The following is a 19,311-nucleotide window of genomic DNA, read 5'->3' as shown; positions in this document are numbered from 1 at the left end:
GTGCCACAAATATGAATCTGTGGAGCTATGCAAAATAGTGCGCGGAGGGTCACAGTCGAGGCGGCTCTAGTAACCACTCTAGAGGGAAAAGACACACGACGATGCTTCCCAAGTTCACATGACTCGCAATGAAAAGACTGAATAGAAGAATTAACAGCTGATGATTGTTGAAAACTATTGATTGATGGGTGGCCAAGACGGCAGTGCCATAAATATGAATATGTGGAGCTATGCAAAATAGTGTGCGGAGGGTCACAGTCGGGGCGATAAAGGCCATCCACCTCACGACCCGATCCAATCGTCCTCCCAGTTGATCTCCTGAAATATACAATAAGATGGAAAGAATGAGACCGAGCAGTTAAGATGATTAGTAATTTGACTAACAGAAATCAAATTGAAAGGGGACTTAGGTACACAGAGGACTGAAGATAAAGTATAACCAGAATGTGGTGAAAGAGTATCAATACCAAAGATGGGAGTAGTGGTCCCATCGGCTAAGGTAACATTATGAGAAGCATAATGAAAGGGTCGAAATAAGCTAAGGAAAGTAGAATTACCAGTTAGGTGGTTCGAGGCTCCGGAATTAATAATCCAGGAGCTAGAGCTAGTAAGTAGAGAAGCAGGCGAACTACCTGATTGTACAAAACCTGCAATGGGGGGCCGACTGCTCAACCAGAGACGTTGGAACTTCTCATAGTCGGCCTTGAAGAGTGTAAATGTGTCACCCGGTGCTGGTCGAGGCATCATGGATATCAGCAGTGGTGAGATGTGCAGAGCGGGAGGCATGGAGCTCACGATGGAGAGCAAAGCATGTCTCAATATGATGTCCCTCCCTCTGACAATGAGTACATTATGGATGGCCACCAACACTGCGGCCACAGCCACAACCTCCAAGGCCCCTGCCACAGGCAAAGGAACCACCTCCACGGCCAGAGCGGTCCACACCATCATAGGCGGCAAGAGCAGAGCCATCAACAGAGAGATGATTGGAGGAGATGGTTGTTGTGCATGGGAATAGACCTCCGTGAGAGAGGGGATAGACCCTGAGCCAATAATCTGATGTCGAAAGTGCAGAAAGTCCGGGGTCAAGGTATCCAGAAAAAGTAACACAGAGCTGCTCTTGTTGCCAAGTGAGGATGGTCAGATCAGTAGTGAGAGGCATCAAAGCATCAAGCTGCTAGTAGAGTGACACAGCGAGAAAGGAAGTTGGTACTCCCACCTTGAAATGTAATCAAAGATCAAAGAAGTTGACAGTACGGGTCCCTATAAACAAAAGGCCATCTAATATCAAAGGTTGGAAAGTGCACTCTCGGCAACCAATCTTGACAACTAGTTCTCGTAGTTTCATGGCCTACCGATCAGTTTGTTTGAACGACTTGAATAGCCGATCAATTCTGCACTTCACTCTTATTCTTCTATTCCTATTGGCGGGAGCCAAGCTAGCCATCAGCCATAAACAGAGCTAGTTTTCCACCTAGGTGAACTCGAAGCTAGGGCACAAGTAGAGCCAGTTGAAGTGCATTATTGATTGAGGCAAGTTGATCCAATTGATTCTGGTGACCAAGAAGCGGGTCAGAGAGAGGGGTATCACCGCGCTGGAGGTGCACCCACTCGGAGTAGGTGGCGCAAATACGAGTCAGCTTATCAACCCTAGAATACAAAATAGAGGCGTGATCCCATATGGCCCTTCGAAGTCCTTAGGGCCATCATCGTGTGAGCCACCTGAGGGGTCATGCTCTGCCAAAGGAGGGTGTGGATCAGGGCATCATCCTGCCGCCACTTGTCATAGGAGGGATCCGAAGAGGATGGAGGATCCCACTCAATGAAAGTGACCTTACCTCGAGTGAGGAGGTAGGTCTCAACTGTCAGACTCCAACTAAGGTAATTGGAACCGTCGAGCTTCTCAGAAGTCATCTGTGGATAAGAATGCTCCACAGAAAGTGAGTATGTAGATGGAGTGTAAGAAGAGGAAGGAGCCGTACTAGCAGAAGGAGACGAGCTGAGAGGGGGATCCATACAAAGAGAGATAGAGAGACTCTCAACCACTATAGCGAAGAGGAAATTCAATGGAAGTCAAGAACAACATGATAGATCAGAGGACCGAACCGATCGGGATGACGCGGCCCCGATGATGAGACATATGAGAAATAGACCGAGAAGAACTAGCCAAGAAGATGAGACAAAGGGCTAGGAAACGAATCGGAGCCGCAGAGAGAATGAAGAAGACATCAATAGGAATTTAAGCCATAGGGGAGAGAAAAAAATGGAAAAGAAGAAGTAGAGAACCCTTGTGGGAGTGGAGTGAGGATTTGGAGTACCAAAATGGAGAGGTTAGGAGGGTGAGGTGAAGTTAAGGTTTCAAGGGAGATTGAGGTTTTAGGATCCAAGAGTGAGGTGAGGTTTTAGGGTTCCAAGGGAGGTGAGGCCGGAATGGGCCACGGAAGGTGGAGGAGATCCGAAAGGAGGTGGGAGGGAGGGGTGGGCTGTCGGATGGACGGGAAGAAGAGGAAGGGGGGTGGGGGTGCCAGAAGGAGGCGGGAGGGAGGAGTGGGCTGCCGGATGGAAGGGAAGAAGAGGATGGGGGGCTGTCGCCGGTGGGAGAAGGTAAGAGGATGGGGTGTGGTGCTGCCACCGGTGGGAGGAGGGAAGGAGATGTAGAAGGGGAGAACAAAAATGGAGAAGGGAAGAAGATGGAAGTCTTCCAATGGAGGTCCCTAGGGTACCACAACCCTAGGGCTCTGATACCATGTTAAGAGAAGAGTGGAGAGAAGAGAATGGGAGAAAGTAGTGAGTTGCAGATAGTTCCCCCTCACTTATGTATTTATATAAAAGCGAACATAGTACAAAGACCCTCTTGCCCTCAGGCATATACACACTTCTAACACTTCTCTAGAGAGTGTAATCCACCAAAATGCTATTGATCTTGAGAATAAGCTTCTGGAATGACTCCTCTTTGTCTTCAAAAACATGTTGGTCTCTTCAACCCATAGAAACCGAATGACCATGAAGGGTGCCATCTGCCAAAGCACCTTACCATTGTCCTCAAGGTGATGACAAGTCCAGCCATCAAGAAGATCCCTGAGACACAAAGTAAAGGTCCAAAGAACACCAAACCACTTGTGGACAGCAATCCATTCCAAACTCTTCTAGCCAACCAACAATGAATAACAACATAATCCATTGATTCTTCCGCGCACTTTCAAAGAGTACATCTATTGGCTAGCGGAAACGTCTAAATTGATGTGGGCTAGGGAAGAGAAGAGGGAGAATAGAGGAGAAAGAATGGTGGGGGGGGGGGGGGGGGGGGGAAGAAATCTATAAGTGGGGAGAAATTCTGAATCAATTCAATTAATCATCAAAACTAAAAATATTTTATACATGAGGGCCTATATATAGGCAATTGAAATAAAATTCCATGGAAAATAAATAAATTCCCTAACTCTAAATGACATGGAAACTAAAATCCCAAAATCCAACCCCTTACCACCTCTTGCCCTAAATCCAACAATCCCATTAAGAAAATCCTCTATAACTTGACATATGTACCTCCATGCCTCCAAGCTTCAACTCCTTCCTAACTTCATACATTCCCAATGCCCCCATATTTTCAACGAATGGTTTTTTTTGCCACAAATCTTCTTTCTCCACCCCGAGTCTCTTTATCCACTTTTCCACGAGGGCTTTTTTCCTCAAGACCAAGTTCCCCAGTCCCAATCCACCTCCCCCCTTGTACTTTCGCACCTCCCATTTAACGGACTTTCGCACCTCCTCTCATCTAACCTAATGTTTGAGCTGTTTACCTTCCTCTTTCCCTTCCCACATGAAATTCCTCTAAAGCCTTGCCAACTTATTGGAAATCTCCTTTGGTATTATGAACATCAATACACTTTGTAAGAACACCAACTCCCAAAGAAAAACCAATATCGGTAATGGGGAGACAACTAGTCTTACACTGAAAACATCTACTAACAGACGAAAACTATATGCAGTGATATTGAGACCAACCATAAAACTCTTCCTCACGTTCACCTCAAAACATCCAAGGGTGCATCTCCGATACTAGACTTGTGATTTTGGGCTGCCTCAAAACACAAACGTATCATCCTTGAATTGAAGGTGGGTAATATGGAACCCACCCCACTCAAGTCTTCACCCTCAATGAAACCCCTCCTTTGCTTTGTGAAGCAACCTATTGAGAGCCTCCCTTGCGGTAGTGAATAGAGGAATAGTGAAAGCCGATCACCCTCTCGCACTGTGAGAACTCTTGAAAAAGCCTTTTGGAGACCTATTAACAAGAATAGAAAAGGATGTCAAAGATACGAATTATATCACCCACTTGCTCCATTTTCCCCCAAAGTCGATCTTGTCGATAAAGAAAGAGACAAATCTCTATTACACGTGGTTGTAGGATTTTCCCATATCGATTTGCAGACTAAACCATGCTTCTCTAAACATATAACCATTTGCAATTAGAGTGATGTCAAGGATTTGTCTCCCATCCACAGATGCTCCTTGAAAGGGATAGATGATTCCTCCCATAACCCTCCTTAGATGCCTAGCAAGGACCTTTGAAATGATCTTGTAGATGGGGCCCACAAGACTGATTGGCCTAAACTTCTTGATTTCGCAAGCTCCCTTTTTCTTGGGTGTAGTACAATCAAGGTTTTAAATTTCGACCAAAATCCAAAATTTCGGATTTTGTCAATAACGAAGTTGAAATTGACATTACTCGAAATGTTACCTTATTTCGATCGAAATTTCGTATTTAAGGGATTTCGCCCAAAAATCTGGGATTTATTTGTTGTTTAATATCTTCCCGAAATTTCAGGCCAAAGTTAGGTAAATTCGGGCCAAGTTTTTTACCATATAAAATAATTTAATATTTGATTTTGTTGGATTTCATCCGAAATTTCAAAATTTCGGTTTCGGGGAGGACCGAAACGCATTCAGAAACTGAAATTTAAAACCTCGAGTACAATGAAGGTCGAGTACATATAGCTGCTTATTTGTCCACTCCTATGGAACTCCGACATCACCTTCATGATACCATCTTTTACACAATCCCACATTTTCTGATAAAATACCAAAGTGAAACAATCCAGACCAGAATCTTTACCTTTGTGATGATAGATGATGACCTCTTTGACTTCATCCACCTTTTAAGTCCGCCTCTTAAGGCATTATCAAGGTTGCTTGATAAGCAGCAAAAGTCTATTCCCTTCAAGGTAGGAAATCAGTTGGATCAAATATCAAGGGTGGTATTTCCATCGCACCACCTTTACGTGTTTGTACGCCCACTCATCATATAATTTCTCTCTTCATTTCTCCTCATTAAAGCCTCTTTCCTCTTTTGCTTTGTTAAGATCAACCAACAATCTCAAGATGGATGCTTTCTTGAGTTCTAGTGATCCAAAAGAGGCTTCTTTCCCTTGATCCTTTTTTTTTCATCTCCTTAATCTTCCATGCAACTTGAATCCTTCCTACCCTTTTACCTACCACTTGTTACGTCATTATCTTAGTTTGTTATTAAAATCATGCATTTTCAGCCACATATTCTTGAAGTGAGGGCCCCCGCCTCACAAACAATCCCTTTGAATATTCTCAATCTATTTGGCCACTGCCTTGGGACTTGCAAACAAGGACCTGAAGTAGATCAAAAGATTCCAAGTCCTCTTATACTGACTGTTCCTATCCTCTCATGTTCGTGGAAGATGCTTGGGCCAAAAATATGATCATATTTATAAGTAAATGATCTCTCCAAGATAGAAGTAAATGTGTGCATAATCCTTCTTATAAGTTAACAAGTCAAGGAAAGGACATGTGCTTTTCTGTAATGAGAATTTCCCAATCATGTTGGTTGCTTAGTTCGGGCTGTTATTATTCACAATACCACAAGATCTTTGTTGCACTAAAGTACAATATTTCTTATAAGAAAACAAGGCTGCATATTCTCTATGCTCATTTGGTTTGTGAAAATGGAATGCAGGTACCTCTAGAAGACCCGACAAGATTCCGCATGGAGATGACGTTCAGCCGTGGTGCAGATTTAAGTCCTTTGCAGGTAATATATGTGAGAGGATGCTAGTAACATAGTCACAAATATCTCCGATATTTTTTAAAGTATTGCTATATTTTGTGATTTTTTTATAAAATGACAAAATCCTTGACTTTTTCCAAGATCTTGAAAAATCACATCGGTATCTTCGTAATTTATTTTTTTATCGTGAAAATATCACAAAAATATCCTGATAAATTCACGATATTATTTGTTGCCCAAATCTTGTTATTAAATTTACATTTTATATATTTTAAATGTTTTCCTTTTCCAAACTTATTCCCAATATAAACCTGAAAATAACAAAAAAAAAATTAAAAATATCCCAAGAGACACCCTTCCTGAGAAATTCCCAAGACGGATATTTGTGACTATGTAAGGGACTCCAACAACAATGACCAAGTATCATTGTAACACACATACTAGACCTATAGAATAATCCTTGTTTGCTTCTTTGTCTTGTGTGTTTTATTTTGTTGGACAGTATAATGATGACGAGGCTGCTTCTTTGCATCAAGAACACACACTGCCTATAATGGGGCCAGAGAGGCTACAAGAAGTGGGATCATATCTCACCCTGGAAAAGATGGAAAAGATGATTCGCCCATTTGCCATGCCAGCCGAGGACTTTCCGCCCCCATCAACTCCCCAGGGATTTTCCGGCTACTTCTCGAAAAGTGCCGGAATGCTGGAACGCCTTGCAAATCTGTGGCCTTTCCATAAGCACGCGAATGCTAATGGAAAATAATTGGCTCATTATATTGATCTCGTTCGTTCCATTTCATCTTGTGCAGATAAATTTGGAGCCTCTTTCGTAAGCCCCACCACAGATCTCAGGAACTAAGTAATAAGTTCTACTTTCTCAATTTTTGTTCGATCTTTTCATTAACACTACAGAATACTGTTTACAAAGCTGTTTTAGCTTCAGTTTTGATAGTTTGAAAAATGCCTCGTAAATGTAATTTTCAGCTGGTGCTGCTGAATTTGAAGCCGTTCACTTCTGAAAATGTTTTCTCCAATTGATGGTCTGAATTTAATCTGGGTTTGAATCCTAACGAGAGGTCCCCTAGAGATGGGAAATTATTGAAGAAACAATGTGACCCGAGCATCAGGAAAAAAAGAAGGAAAATTTCTGACGAAAATGCAAAGATTTCAAAATATTGTGAAGGGTAGAGTTTTCAAAATTATAGGAAAGGGGCTGTCAGGGTACGAAATTTTGTCTTTAGGACATATATACCCCTTGGTTTTTCCCACCCTTTTGAGAAGCTCTTTTCCCTGTGCTATTTCACCTACCACCTTCTCTTTTTCTTTCTTCTTCCCAAATGGAGTTCCAACGTGAAATACCACCATTGTTGGATACCTTGGTAGGTTGAGAACGTGAATAACAGAAAGTCATTTGGGAAGAAAACACCATTTTCCCTATGCTATTTCACCTACCACCTTCTCTTTTTCTTTCTTCTTCCCAAATGAAGTTCCAACGTGAAATACCACCATTGTTGGAAACCTTGGTAGCTCGTCCAACGTGAATAACAGACAGTCGTTTGGGAAGAAAACACCATTATTTCTTCTTGGTTGATAATCAAACTCCAAGTATGGCCATTCTCCTCTAGTTGAAAAGGGTTTACATATTCTTTTGTTTTCATGTTTTCATGATTTCTTGGGTTTTCATTTTTTTCATGTTATTTGTGAGGTTTTTTCATATTCTCATGGTCTAGCAGCTTATTTGTTTGGATATTACCATGTTTATCTCTCTCTCTCTCTCTCTCTCTCTCTCTCTCTGTAACTCTCTCTCTCTCTCTATAACTCTCTCTCTCTCTCTGTGTGTGTGTAGAGAGAAGCCTGATTGGATTCGTATGTATAGTTGGACTCTTGGAACCAATAGTTAGGCTTCGGAACCACAATTTAGTGGTTTCTCGGACGTTAAATAGTGGTTTCATTACTGTAAATTATGGTTCCCAAGTGGTTGGTATATTGTATGAGTACTTTATTAGTTGTGAAAGGGATCATGACTGTATCATTAGTGTTTGGAACATATTGGAACCATTACATAGGCCTTGGAACCACAATTTAGTGGTTTCGAGAGGTTACATAGTGGTTCCAAGACTGAAAATTGTAGTTCCAATAGTCGAACTAGTGTTTGATATATTATTACAGTATTTTAGTGGTTTTAAAAGTCATCATAGACCTATCATTTGTGTTTAAAACTTATTGGAACTATTACTTAGGCCTTGGTTCCGTAATGGTTCCGCCATATAAAATGTGGTTCCGTAATGGTTCCGCCATAGAAAATGTGGTTCCGTAGTGGTTTCGGCTTATAAAATGTGGTTCCCTACTGGTTCCGTTGTGAATAATGTGGTTCCGTAATTGTTTCGGGGTGAAAAATGTGGTTCCGTAATGGTTCCGCCTTAGAAAATGTGCTTCCGTAGTGGTTTGGGCTTATAAAATGTGGTTCCCTATTGGTTCCGGGCTGAAAAATGTGGTTCCCTAATGGGTTCGAGGTATAAAATGTGGTTCCCTAATGGGGTGAAAACTGTGGTTCCCTAATGGTTTCGGGGTGAAAAATGTAGTTTTGTAATGGTTCCGACGTAGAAAATGTGGTTCTGTACTGGTTTCGGCTTATAAAATGTGGTTCCCTAGTGGTTCCAAGGTGAAAACTGTGGTTCCCTAATGGTTTCGGGTGAAAAATGTAGTTCTGTAATGGTTCCGACGTACAATATGTGGTTCCGTACTGGTTTCGGCTTATAAAATGTGGTTCCCTAGTGGTTCCGGGGTGAAAATGTGGTTCCCTAATGGTTTCGGGGGAAAAATGTAGTAATGTAATGGTTCCGACATAGAAAATGTGGTTTCGTATTGGTTTCGGCTTACAAAATGTGGTTCCCTACTGGTTCCGTTGTGAAACATGTGGTTCCCTAATGGTTTCGGGGTGAAAAATGTGGTTCCTTAGTGGTCTCGGGTTGAAAAATGTGGTTCCCTAATGGTTTCGAGGTATAAAATGTGGTTCCGTAATGGTTTCGCCATAGAAAATGTGGTTCCGTAGTGGTTTCGGCTTATAAAATGTGCTTCCCTAATGGTTGCGGGGTGAAAAATGTGGTTCCGTAATGGTTTCGGGGTGAAAAATGTGTTTCCGTAATGGTTCCGAGTTAGAAAATGTGGTTCCGTAGTGGTTTCGGCTTATAAAATGGGCATCCCTACTGGTTCCGGGTTGAAAAATGTGGTTCTCTAATGGTTTCGAGGTATAAACTGTGGTTCCGTAATGGTTCCGCCATAGAAAATGTGGTTCCCTAGTGGTTTCGGCTTATAAAATGTGCTTACCTACCGGTTCCGTTGTGAAAAATGTGGTTCCCTAATGGTTTCGGGGTGAAAAATGTGGTTCCGTGATGGTTCCGACTTAGAAAATGTGGTTCCGTAGTGGTTTCGACTTATAAAATGGGCATCCCTACTGGTTCCGGGTTGAAAAATGTGGTTCCCTAATGGTTTCGAGGTATAAAATGTGGTTCCGTAATGGTTCCGCCATAGAAAATGTGGTTCCCTAGTGGTTTCGGCTTATAAAATGTGCTTCCCTAGTGGTTGCGGGGTGAAAAATGTGGTTCCCTAATGGTTTCGAGGTGAAAAATGTGTTTCCGTAATGGTTCCGACGTAGAAAATGTGGTTCCGTAGTGGTTTCGGCTTATAAAATAGGCATCCTTCGGGGTTCCGGGGTGAAAAAAGTGGTTCAGTAATGGTTTCGGGGTGAAAAATGTGGTTCCGTAATGGTTCCGACGTAGAAAATGTGGTTCCGTAGTGGTTTCGGCTTATAAAATAGGCATCCTTCGGGGTTCCGGGGTGAAAAAGGTGGTTCAGTAATGATTTCGGGGTGAAAAATGTGGTTCCGTAATGGTTCCGACGTAGAAAATGTGGTTCCGTAGTGGTTACGGCTTATAAAATGTGGTTCCCAAGTGGTTCCGGGGTGAAAACTGTGGTTCCCTAATGGTTTCGGGGTGAAAAATGTGGTTCTGTAATGGTTCCGACGTAGAAAATGTGGTTCCGTAGTGGTTTCGGCTTATAAAATGTGGTTCCCTACTGGTTCCGTTGTGAAAAATGTGGTTCCCTAGTGGTTCCGGGTTGAAAAATGTGGTTCCCTAATGGTTTCGAGGTATAAAATGTGGTTCCGTAATGGTTCTGCCATAGAAAATGTGGTTCCGTAGTGGTTTCGGCTTATAATATGTGATTCCCTAGTAGTTGCGGGGTGAAAAATGTGGTTCCCTAATGCTCTGTTTGGTTCTCTTATTCTGAGAGAAATAGCAGCGAATGTAATTCTAGTAATTCGCCCGAGTGTGTTTGGTAGGATATTTAAACAAAATGGGGTGTTTGACCGCCGTGGATTTTTGTCGCTTGTCGGTGACGTGGCAGCCTCAAAACTCGCCAGAGAAATTTCTCCAATTTGAAGGAAAAAGGGGAGAAATTCTCGGCAAATTTAATTTGGGAAATGTTATCAGCACTACTGTATTTTGATGAGGGCACTCTCACTTTATTAAAAGTACGGTGTGGCCCACGTCGTAGGATGATCCAAACCGTCCATTAGATGGACCACAGCCTAAATGGATTATACCCCAAAAGTTATTTATATAGGTTGATCCTAACCCTCCGATCTATAGAGGGTTAGGATCAACCCTCTAGCATTCAGATCAGAGGGTTAGGATCAACCTATGGAAATGAATTTTTGGGGCACAACCTATTTAGGCTGTAGCCCATCTAATGGACAGTTTGGATCATCCGCGGGACATACCGTACTTTTCATAAAGCGAGAGTGCCCCCATCAAAACACAAATACAGTAGTGTTTTAATTTTTCTGTAATTGTCATAAGTTTATTTCATGATTAGTTTTTTTGGTAATTGTCATATTTTGTTTGTAATTTTCCTTCTTTATTACCATTTTTCGGTAATTTTTCATTTAAAACTTACCACTCCTATAGCAGGTCTAATAAACCGTAATGATTACTATAGTTTTTTCTACTTTTGCTAGCGACCTTTTCACCGATTTACTTCTTCAAATCTTTGCATCAGGACGGGCCACAGGCCGAGCAAGTGGAATCGGCGAAGGTGACTAGCAAATTCCTCTCAAACCTGACTTTTAAAAAGTAAAAATAATGGGTCAGTAAAAGTAAAACTAAAGAGGGGTATTTCAGTCTTTTAAAAATCTGACAACCCCTCTTTTACAAATTCGGCAACTCTACCCTTACTTAACAATATAACTATAACTTTGTATTTTCATAACAAATTTTCCAAAAAAGAAAGAGAAGAAATTGTTGATATATTCAAGATAATTACGTCTTTGCAAAATACCATCTCAATTCATCATATTTCGTTGGACAGATGAAACTTGCTGCATTTGCAGAGTAGATGAAACTTTTTTAAATTTATTTGTGCAGTGAGACTTGGTGTTTCATAAACTTCTCTCTTTCGAATAGTGCCCTATTTTTTTCAGCGGGGGTGCTTGGTTTAGTAGATGTTTCGTAAAATGACATTTCCACCCCATTTTCTACCATTTCCACCTCCTTTGTTTGTCTTTTTCCCAAAAATGGCTTCGAGAAAACTCAAACAAAAGGGGTAGAATCATCATTTCCATTTGCATTTCTTGTGGTTTTCTTTATGTTTTCCTCTTAACTCTCAAAATCCCTTCACTAGGGGACTTGAATTTCTAACAATATGAAGAAACAACAAGACGGACTTGAATTCAATGGGCATCCTGGAACTCATTTTACCTTCACTTTCAACAGAAATGTTCACATAAATTTTGCTAAGGCTTCCGATTCTTTTGACCCAAATCAAGCTTCTGTGTACCTGAATAAAGTAGAAAGCCCAAAGGAATTCTGAAATGGAAGATAAAACTAGCGTGGGTGTTTTTTGCTATCTATCAATTGGGATGACATGCTCCCTTCGTTTCAACTACAAAATATTCAGTGTGGAGATTCATATATGGAAATGTTCAACTTCCATTCTTCAAGAGTAATTTTTTTCTTCCCCAACAACAAAGCTAGCATACTAACCAGACACCTACGTAAAAAACCTCAAGCAAAACACCATGAAAACTATGACTGACCAGACTCTGCTTCAGTAGAGGCACGGACATGGCTGCCTTGGGTTGCTACTCCATGATTGTTGTTGTATGTGGTTGTTTGACCAACAACCCTAGCACCACCCCTTCCCCTCACATTATAGAAATTTCTCAGATAATTTCCAGGCTCATAATACTGGCTCCGACCATTCTGATAGTTGCCACCACCACTGCCATTAGGGTAATCCCTACGACCGCCACTGCGACTGCCACCTCTCTGATTCGGGTATGCCCTACGTGGAATATGCTGTTGTTCCTTTGTCTCCGGATCACCAACCTCATTCTGGTCCTCCATATCAGGTTGTGGTTTGGACTGGTCCTCCTGTTGAGCTGAAATGACATCTCCCGGCGGATTCTGTGTGTTGGGCTCATCCTGCAGAGTGAAAATTCCACTGCCATCAGCCAAATGAAACAATGCAGCAAAGAACACTCTACAGGCACGTTTGGCTACCATGAAATTTTTTTCATGATAAATCGGTATTTCCAAGTGGAGATGAGGGTGAAGTGGATAAAAAACAGGAAACAAAAAAACAGGAAACTAGTGTCTCCAAGTGTGAGAAGTGACTAAAAACTCTGAAACAGTCGATCCTATTTTGAGTAGAATTTTTTATTTCCAAATTTATAGTCACTTCTCAGGAGACACTACTTTTCCGTTTTTTTTTTAATTTTTAGCCACTTCACCCACCCTCTACTCCACTCTCACCATTTGCCCATTTGGAGATGCTGATTTATCATAAATAAAAACAAAACAAAAACATGGTAGCCAAACATGCCTAACAGGCTCAGGCAACAAAATGCAACCTTAGGAAGTTCCTTGACAGAACTCAATTGATCAACAACAGTGTCTTTTCCCTGAAGATCTGCGACTTCTTCATCCTGCCAAAACACATCCCAGTTGGTAATCAGAGGGCAAGATAGAGGCAAAGCTATCACTAAAAAATAAAAAGAAGATACATAGCCACTTATATCAGCCGTGGGTTAGTTGCGCTGGTAAGGGACAATGTGGTGAGCTCAGGTGGCATATGAGTTAGCTGTGTTGGTATGGGACAACATGGTAAGCTTGTGAGCTTCTTCCAACTTTGGAGCTCTAGTGCTAGAGAGTGGAGAAGATCGAAAGGGATGTTCAATATGAGTAATGGGCAATTCCGGGTGGCTAGTAGTGTGAGTGCCGGTTGCAAGTACACAAGGAGACCATTAGTGAGACAAGGGTTGGTTTGTCTAAAGAAGTAGGTTGGCATTGGGCGAAGAAGGATGCAAGACTAAGCGTTTTAAAGGTACCCAAAGAAGCCCTTAGAGTCTCAGTTACGCATCTTAGGCCCTATTTGTCACTTGTCATTAATCCTACACAATGTCACAAAACCATGCAACTCAAATTCACTCCTTCTGACTAATTTATAAATTGACAAGCTAATTTAAATTCATCTCGATTTGAAAGATCTAAAAGCTCAATGTCTGAACCAATGTTTAAAAAAGCGGATATGGCGCGGAATGCGGCCGAAGAAAATCCTAGTCGAGTCGGCATGATGCGGTCGAGTACTCGGTTGACGCGGATGAGTACTCAACTGACAAAGTCATAATTTGAGAGAGTAAAAAATGAGTTCTTATAAACTCTGTAGGGCAAAACGCGGAACGCAGAGCAACAGGGAACACAACCAAGGTAAAAGGGAGTCGGCTCGGGGGAGTCGATGCGGACGCGGGGGAGTTTTAAAACTATGGTCTGAACTAGATTGAAATGAGACTCAAGCTATTAAAAATATTGAAGTTACAAGTCAAAATTTGACTGAACTTTCCAACCAAGTTTTTGGAATAACCCTTGAGTTTCTCCTCACTCCCTACAGCTTTTCCAACTAGACTGAATCTGCATGACTTTGCAGCTTCAGCGGAAATAAAAATAAATAAATATTTCTAATGTTTCACTCATGTTACCAAATGATAAAGAGTCCAGGTAGCCTAACACTATTTCAGTTCTACTTCCTGTTACTCCCTCAAAGTCAGAACTCTAGGCCTACTTGATTTGGGGATATTAATTGTGGTTCATCTTGAAAGTCGTGTCCCTTTATTCAAGTCACCATTCTCAATGGGTGCAAGAGTTATAACTCAGCAATAGAGTGTCACCTTGACGTGGTGGAACTGGAAGTCATCGGTTCGAGCCTGGTTATCCCTAAACCCAATGTGAGATTTTCTATCTTTGCTTGGTCCCCTCCGTGATCGAATGAGAATGGATATGAGGCATGTGGGATTGCTGTGAGAAGGGATGGCTATATTTAGTTGGGAGCAAACCCCAAGCTAATATGAAGCACATGGATACAACTTAGCCTTGGAATGAAATCAATATGCTCTTTTATGTTGCAATCATTTTGAGGGAGAAACAAGCAAAAAGCAAGCAACATTAAAACAAAAAAACAAGCCAATTATGACAGCCGAGGAATCATGAGAATCCATTAAGGGATTCCCTGTTATGAAGATTCTTGCAGCTAGAACCAGAACAAAAAAGGCATCCCAAAGACCCAAACTAAAAGCTATCATAGACAAGCAAGAATGTGAATGAACTATGAAAAATGCCAAACAGTTTCCAAACACTCCAAATACTCAACTCAACTCAACTCAACTCAACTAAGCCTTTGTCCCAAACTAGTTGGGGTCGGCTAATGAATCCTTTAGAAAATTTTCATGAAGAAGGTGAAAGAATCTAACGGGCTCAAAATGACTAAGTCCAATCCTGACACTAGTTGGGTTCGTCTACATGGATCATTTTCTTCCATTCTCTCCTATCCGAAGTCATGTTCTCTAATCTATTATGTTCCTCGCCATCAAGTCTTTCCTCACTGTTTCTACCCAAGTTGTTTTCATTCTGCCCCTTTCTCTTTTTACTCCATCAACTTGGCACGAGTCACTTCTCCTCACTGGAGCATCCAAAGGCCTACGATACGCCCAAACCATTTTAAGTAGTGCTCTCTCATCTTCTCCTCAATTAGTGCAATCCCCACCTTTTTACGAATGTCTTCATTTTTAATTCTATCTAACCTTATGTGGCCGCACATCCATCTAAGCATTCGCATTTCCGCTACACTCATCTTATGCACATGCTACTTCTTGGTGGCCCAACATTCTGAGCCGTACAGCATGGTTGGCCTCACAACTGTCTTATAAAATTTTTCCTTCAACTTGGTAGGTATTTTACGGTCACATAGAACTCTTGAAGCAAGCTTCTGCTTCAACAAACCTGCTCTTATTCTGTGGTTAGCATCCCTCCAATCTCTCCTTCCTTATGTAGGATTGAACCAAGATAGCAAAAGATATCCCTCTTAGATACCTCCTGTCTAGTCATACTTACTACATCCTCGTTCCGCCTCCTTACATTACTAAAGTTGCACTCCATATATTCTGTTTTAGTCTTACTCAGTCTAAAACCTTTGGATTCCAAAGTAGATTTCCAAACACTTCAAATAACACTACAAAATCAGTATCACCACATTCACAAAACTTTTTTTCTTTTGTTAGCCGAAAGATTACCCGCAAAACTTTGTTTCTTTTCTTAGTTGAAAGACTACCTTGTAACGTAGAACTACAACAAACTTTCGAAGTTACTGCCACCTTGCTCTATCACCACATCCACAATATTCTTTTTTCTTTTGTTAATCAAATCAGTACCTTGTAAAGTAGAACAACCACAAACTTTCACAAGATCACTAACCATGCAAAAATGGAACGACAACATTAGTGTCCTCTGTTACTAATGTTACTAATGACAAAACAATCTCCATGCGTGTTAAGAAAAAAACATAATACAGCCAGTACATCAATAATGAAATAAAATGAAGTTAAAAGCTAAAAAACCATATACCATATAAGTCTGCCAACAGGGGGAAAAAATCCAAGCACATTAAGCCCATTCAAAGATTTGATCAAGCGAGTCTAAAAACGGGAAAGAAAAACACATAATAAGTTTCATAGGTTAATCCACAAAAAAAATACTCAAATACCAGCATCTAAGAACACTCATACCCACTGATTGAAACATGAGCTTACATTAGCAACCACCAGAATTTAAAGACAACTCAAAGTTTTCACAAATCGACATTAAAATCTGTAAATAAATTGATCTTCTCGCTTAAATGATATCAAATGCAAGGAAACTAGAAATGGGCTAAAAGTTTCACCATGTGCTGATATTGGGCAGCCAATGCACCTTCTGCCTGGATCGCTGACGAGGTCACCACCGTGGATTCAACAGATACATGAGAAGGAGCATACTTTTCCGCGGCCGCTGCCACATCATCGGGAGCCTTCATCTCCGGTGTCATGGTGAAATAATCTGATGCGAGGATCTTGTTAAGCCGTTCCCTCAATCCCGTATCTGCAAATCAAAATGTAGAAAACAAATTGTTCATTCATTCATCACATTCTGTTCTTAAAAAAAAAACAATAATATAGAAAATGGTGAATGATAAAAGCATAGTTTAAATTTCGTTTAGCCGAAATATTTCGATTTTGGATCCTATCGAAACAAAATCCACTTGGATTCGAAAAAAATATATAAGACTTCGTCCGAAATTCCAGGATTTCATTATTGTTTCAGTCGAAATATGCGAAACACTCAACTTTTGAAATTACAAAAACAAAGACATTTCAACAGAAACCCTGACAAAAATCAACTCTACTGACAAAAAAGAGAAGAAGACCCACGAAATTCTTTCAAGATATTTCTCAAAAAAAAAATCAAAATGGCAAAGAATCTTGCTTGGATTTCATCCATAATTTCATACCGAAATGTTTCCGTGATTTTACAAGATTTCAACAAAAATTTTGTACCAAAACCCAATTTTTATTTTTATGTTTTTTTACTTTGTTGATGAGCAAAACCAAAACTGAAATTTAAAACTTTGGATAAAAGGGGAAGAATGATACATGTAATAGTAGAACCAGGTTGAATGGGTTGGTCTGAATTGGAGAGCCAGAGCTTGGCATGATGGACACAACTAAGTAGGGCATTCTTGTGGGAGAGACTGGAATGAATTGGGCGAGAAATGAGGAATCCACCTAGGGCAGAAATGAAATCTAGGTCATTCTCACCAAGAATAACAGTAGAATCATCAGCAACATAATCATAGGTTAAGCAACATTCTCTCTCATGGGTCTTTGTAAGCATAATAGACGTGAATTCTCTCTGAGGCTTAACATCAAACAGGTAACCAAAGTATAATAGATTCAAGAGATCCTCAATAGAATCATCATCTTCCTCTTTGATATTGACACTCTTTTTGTTAGGGTTAGGGTTAGGGTTAGGGTTTTGGTGGGAGAGGGAGAGTTCTTCTTGGAGGGCGAGAGAGAGGGGTTGGTGGAGCTTTTCATATTCTTCGATTAGGGCAGAGATCGAGGGTTTGGATTTGAGGACCTCTTCTTGCTCTTTGTTGAGGGGTTTTGATTTTCCTTGGGAAATGTTTTCTTCCATTTGGAGGATTTTGTTGTATTTTTTCCGGAGAGCTCTGAGGCGTTTGTTTATTAGGTTTAAGACTGGGCCTTCTGTTGTTTCTGAGCTCCCCATTTCAAAACCCTAACCCTAATTCTCTTCTCTCTTTCTCTCTAGGGTTTGTATCTCTGGTTCTGAGGTTTATACGTGGTGGAGTTTTTAAGAGGGGGAAGAGGAAGAGGAAGAACCCCTACTGTTGGCTATCACTTGTTTTAATATTGGCACCCTTTCTCAAAGCGTACTTTGATGTCTGCACTACCATGTTTTGATAATTGCACTAGCTCATCCTGTCTTTTATTGTTTAAATAGCTACCTAATGTTATTACAGTTCCCAAAAAGCTCTAAGAACTCAATTAAAATAGAAAAGATAAGGTGAGTTTGTGCAATTATAAAATCATGGTAGTGCAACTGCAAATATTAGTATCCTTTTCCAATGGAAATTTTTTCCCTAAAATAGAAATTTCTCTTCATTTTCTTTTTCAAGCAAATCTGCAAACCTACCAGAGCCTTGGAATTTACTTTTCATAGAAAATCTATAATATTATTTTCCATAATTTCTTTACCTTAGATCTAAAGTCTAAACATTGGGTCCTGGAAATTTATTTTCCATAGAATGTTTTTCCACGGAAAAGATTGTTTTCCATAATTTATACCCTATGTCTAGGGAATAAAATTTATTTGGAAATCATATTCCATGAAAAAAATTTGATGGTCCAATAGGGTGTGCAATTTTACTTGAAAAAAGGGTTTTTTACTTTTTTTAGCAAAAATAGCACTCGAGAGGGAGCTAATGTTTGTGGTCACTTCTTTTAATATTGGCACGGTGGCACACTCGGAATTTTTAAATGGAAAAGATTTTCCTAGAATAGAAATTTTTCTTTATTTTTCAAGCAAAACTGCAGACCTACCAGACCCTGGAAATTTACTTTTCATTTTTAAAAAAAAGTTATTGATATTGGCACTGACCTTTGGCACTACGATGTTTTGATAATCTCACTAACTCAACTTGTCTTTTATTATTTAAACAGCTGTCAAAAAGGACATTACAGTTCCCAGAAAACTCTCGGAAGCCATTTAAAGAATATAAGACAAGTTGAGTTTGTGCAATTATTAAGACGTGGTAATACCAGTACCAGTAGCCAAAAAAATCTATATACATACAGTGGGCCCTGGGAATTTATTTTCCATAGAAAATGCTTTCATTGAAAAAATTGTCTTCAATAGTTTCTTTACCCTATATCTAGGGAATAAAAATTCATTTGGAAATCATATTCCGTGAGAAAAATCGATGGCCAATAGGTGTGCAATTTTACTTGAAAATAGTGTTTTTTTTTTTTTCAAAAAAGATCATGAAAATTAGCTATGGAAATTCTGAAATATTTCTTATACAGAAAAATTTTATTGGAAAATAATTTCCATACATTGGCCATTAAATCATTGGAATCAGATAGGGGTGCGACTTGGGTTGAGGTGAGCCCAGAAACCCGACGGGTTCAACCTGATTTAGGCTCAGCTTGGGTTTGCATTTCCTCGGTTTTAGTTGGGAAAAGCCAACCTGATTTAACTTCGGGTTATGTTTGGGTTGAAGCCTTGGCGACCGACCCAACCTCCGTCTTCTAATTTTATCTTGATTTTCTTCGGGTTATTGTAATTCTCTGTTTAGCCCAAGGTGAACCCGAACCAACCCAACTC

At 40.4% G+C, this 19,311-nt stretch overlaps 2 protein-coding genes across 4 annotated transcripts in view; one reads left to right on the top strand and one right to left on the bottom strand.

The window, feature by feature from the left end:
* The window catches only part of LOC143845639 (inositol hexakisphosphate and diphosphoinositol-pentakisphosphate kinase VIP2-like), a 76,027-nt gene extending 68,953 nt beyond the window's left edge, over positions 1–7,074 (top strand). For all 3 annotated transcript variants that reach the window (XM_077354024.1, XM_077354023.1, XM_077354022.1), the window contains exons 29-30: positions 5,987–6,061; positions 6,540–7,074. In XM_077354024.1, the coding sequence (XP_077210139.1) occupies positions 5,987–6,061; positions 6,540–6,803 (339 nt within the window). In that variant the 3' untranslated portion in view covers positions 6,804–7,074. The remainder of the gene's footprint in view (positions 1–5,986; positions 6,062–6,539) is intronic.
* Positions 7,075–11,910: 4,836 nt separating this feature from the next.
* LOC143846536 (uncharacterized) lies at positions 11,911–17,817 on the bottom strand. Its single transcript, XM_077354992.1, has 4 exons — positions 17,058–17,817; positions 16,310–16,506; positions 12,951–13,025; positions 11,911–12,522 (listed from the first exon to the last, which is right to left on the bottom strand). The coding sequence occupies exons 1-4, from the start codon at positions 17,692–17,694 to the stop codon at positions 12,124–12,126; spliced, it is 1,308 nt and encodes a 435-aa protein (XP_077211107.1). The 5' UTR covers positions 17,695–17,817; the 3' UTR covers positions 11,911–12,123.
* Between the last annotated feature and the right edge of the window lie 1,494 nt (positions 17,818–19,311).

This window comes from Tasmannia lanceolata, unplaced genomic scaffold (assembly GCF_043159265.1).
Source record: "Tasmannia lanceolata isolate RefF3 unplaced genomic scaffold, GAP_Taslan_0.1 ptg000015l, whole genome shotgun sequence".
Lineage (NCBI taxonomy): Eukaryota > Viridiplantae > Streptophyta > Magnoliopsida > Canellales > Winteraceae > Tasmannia > Tasmannia lanceolata.
Note: the sequence above shows the minus strand (reverse complement) of the source record. Positions and strands in the feature narration are given on the sequence as shown.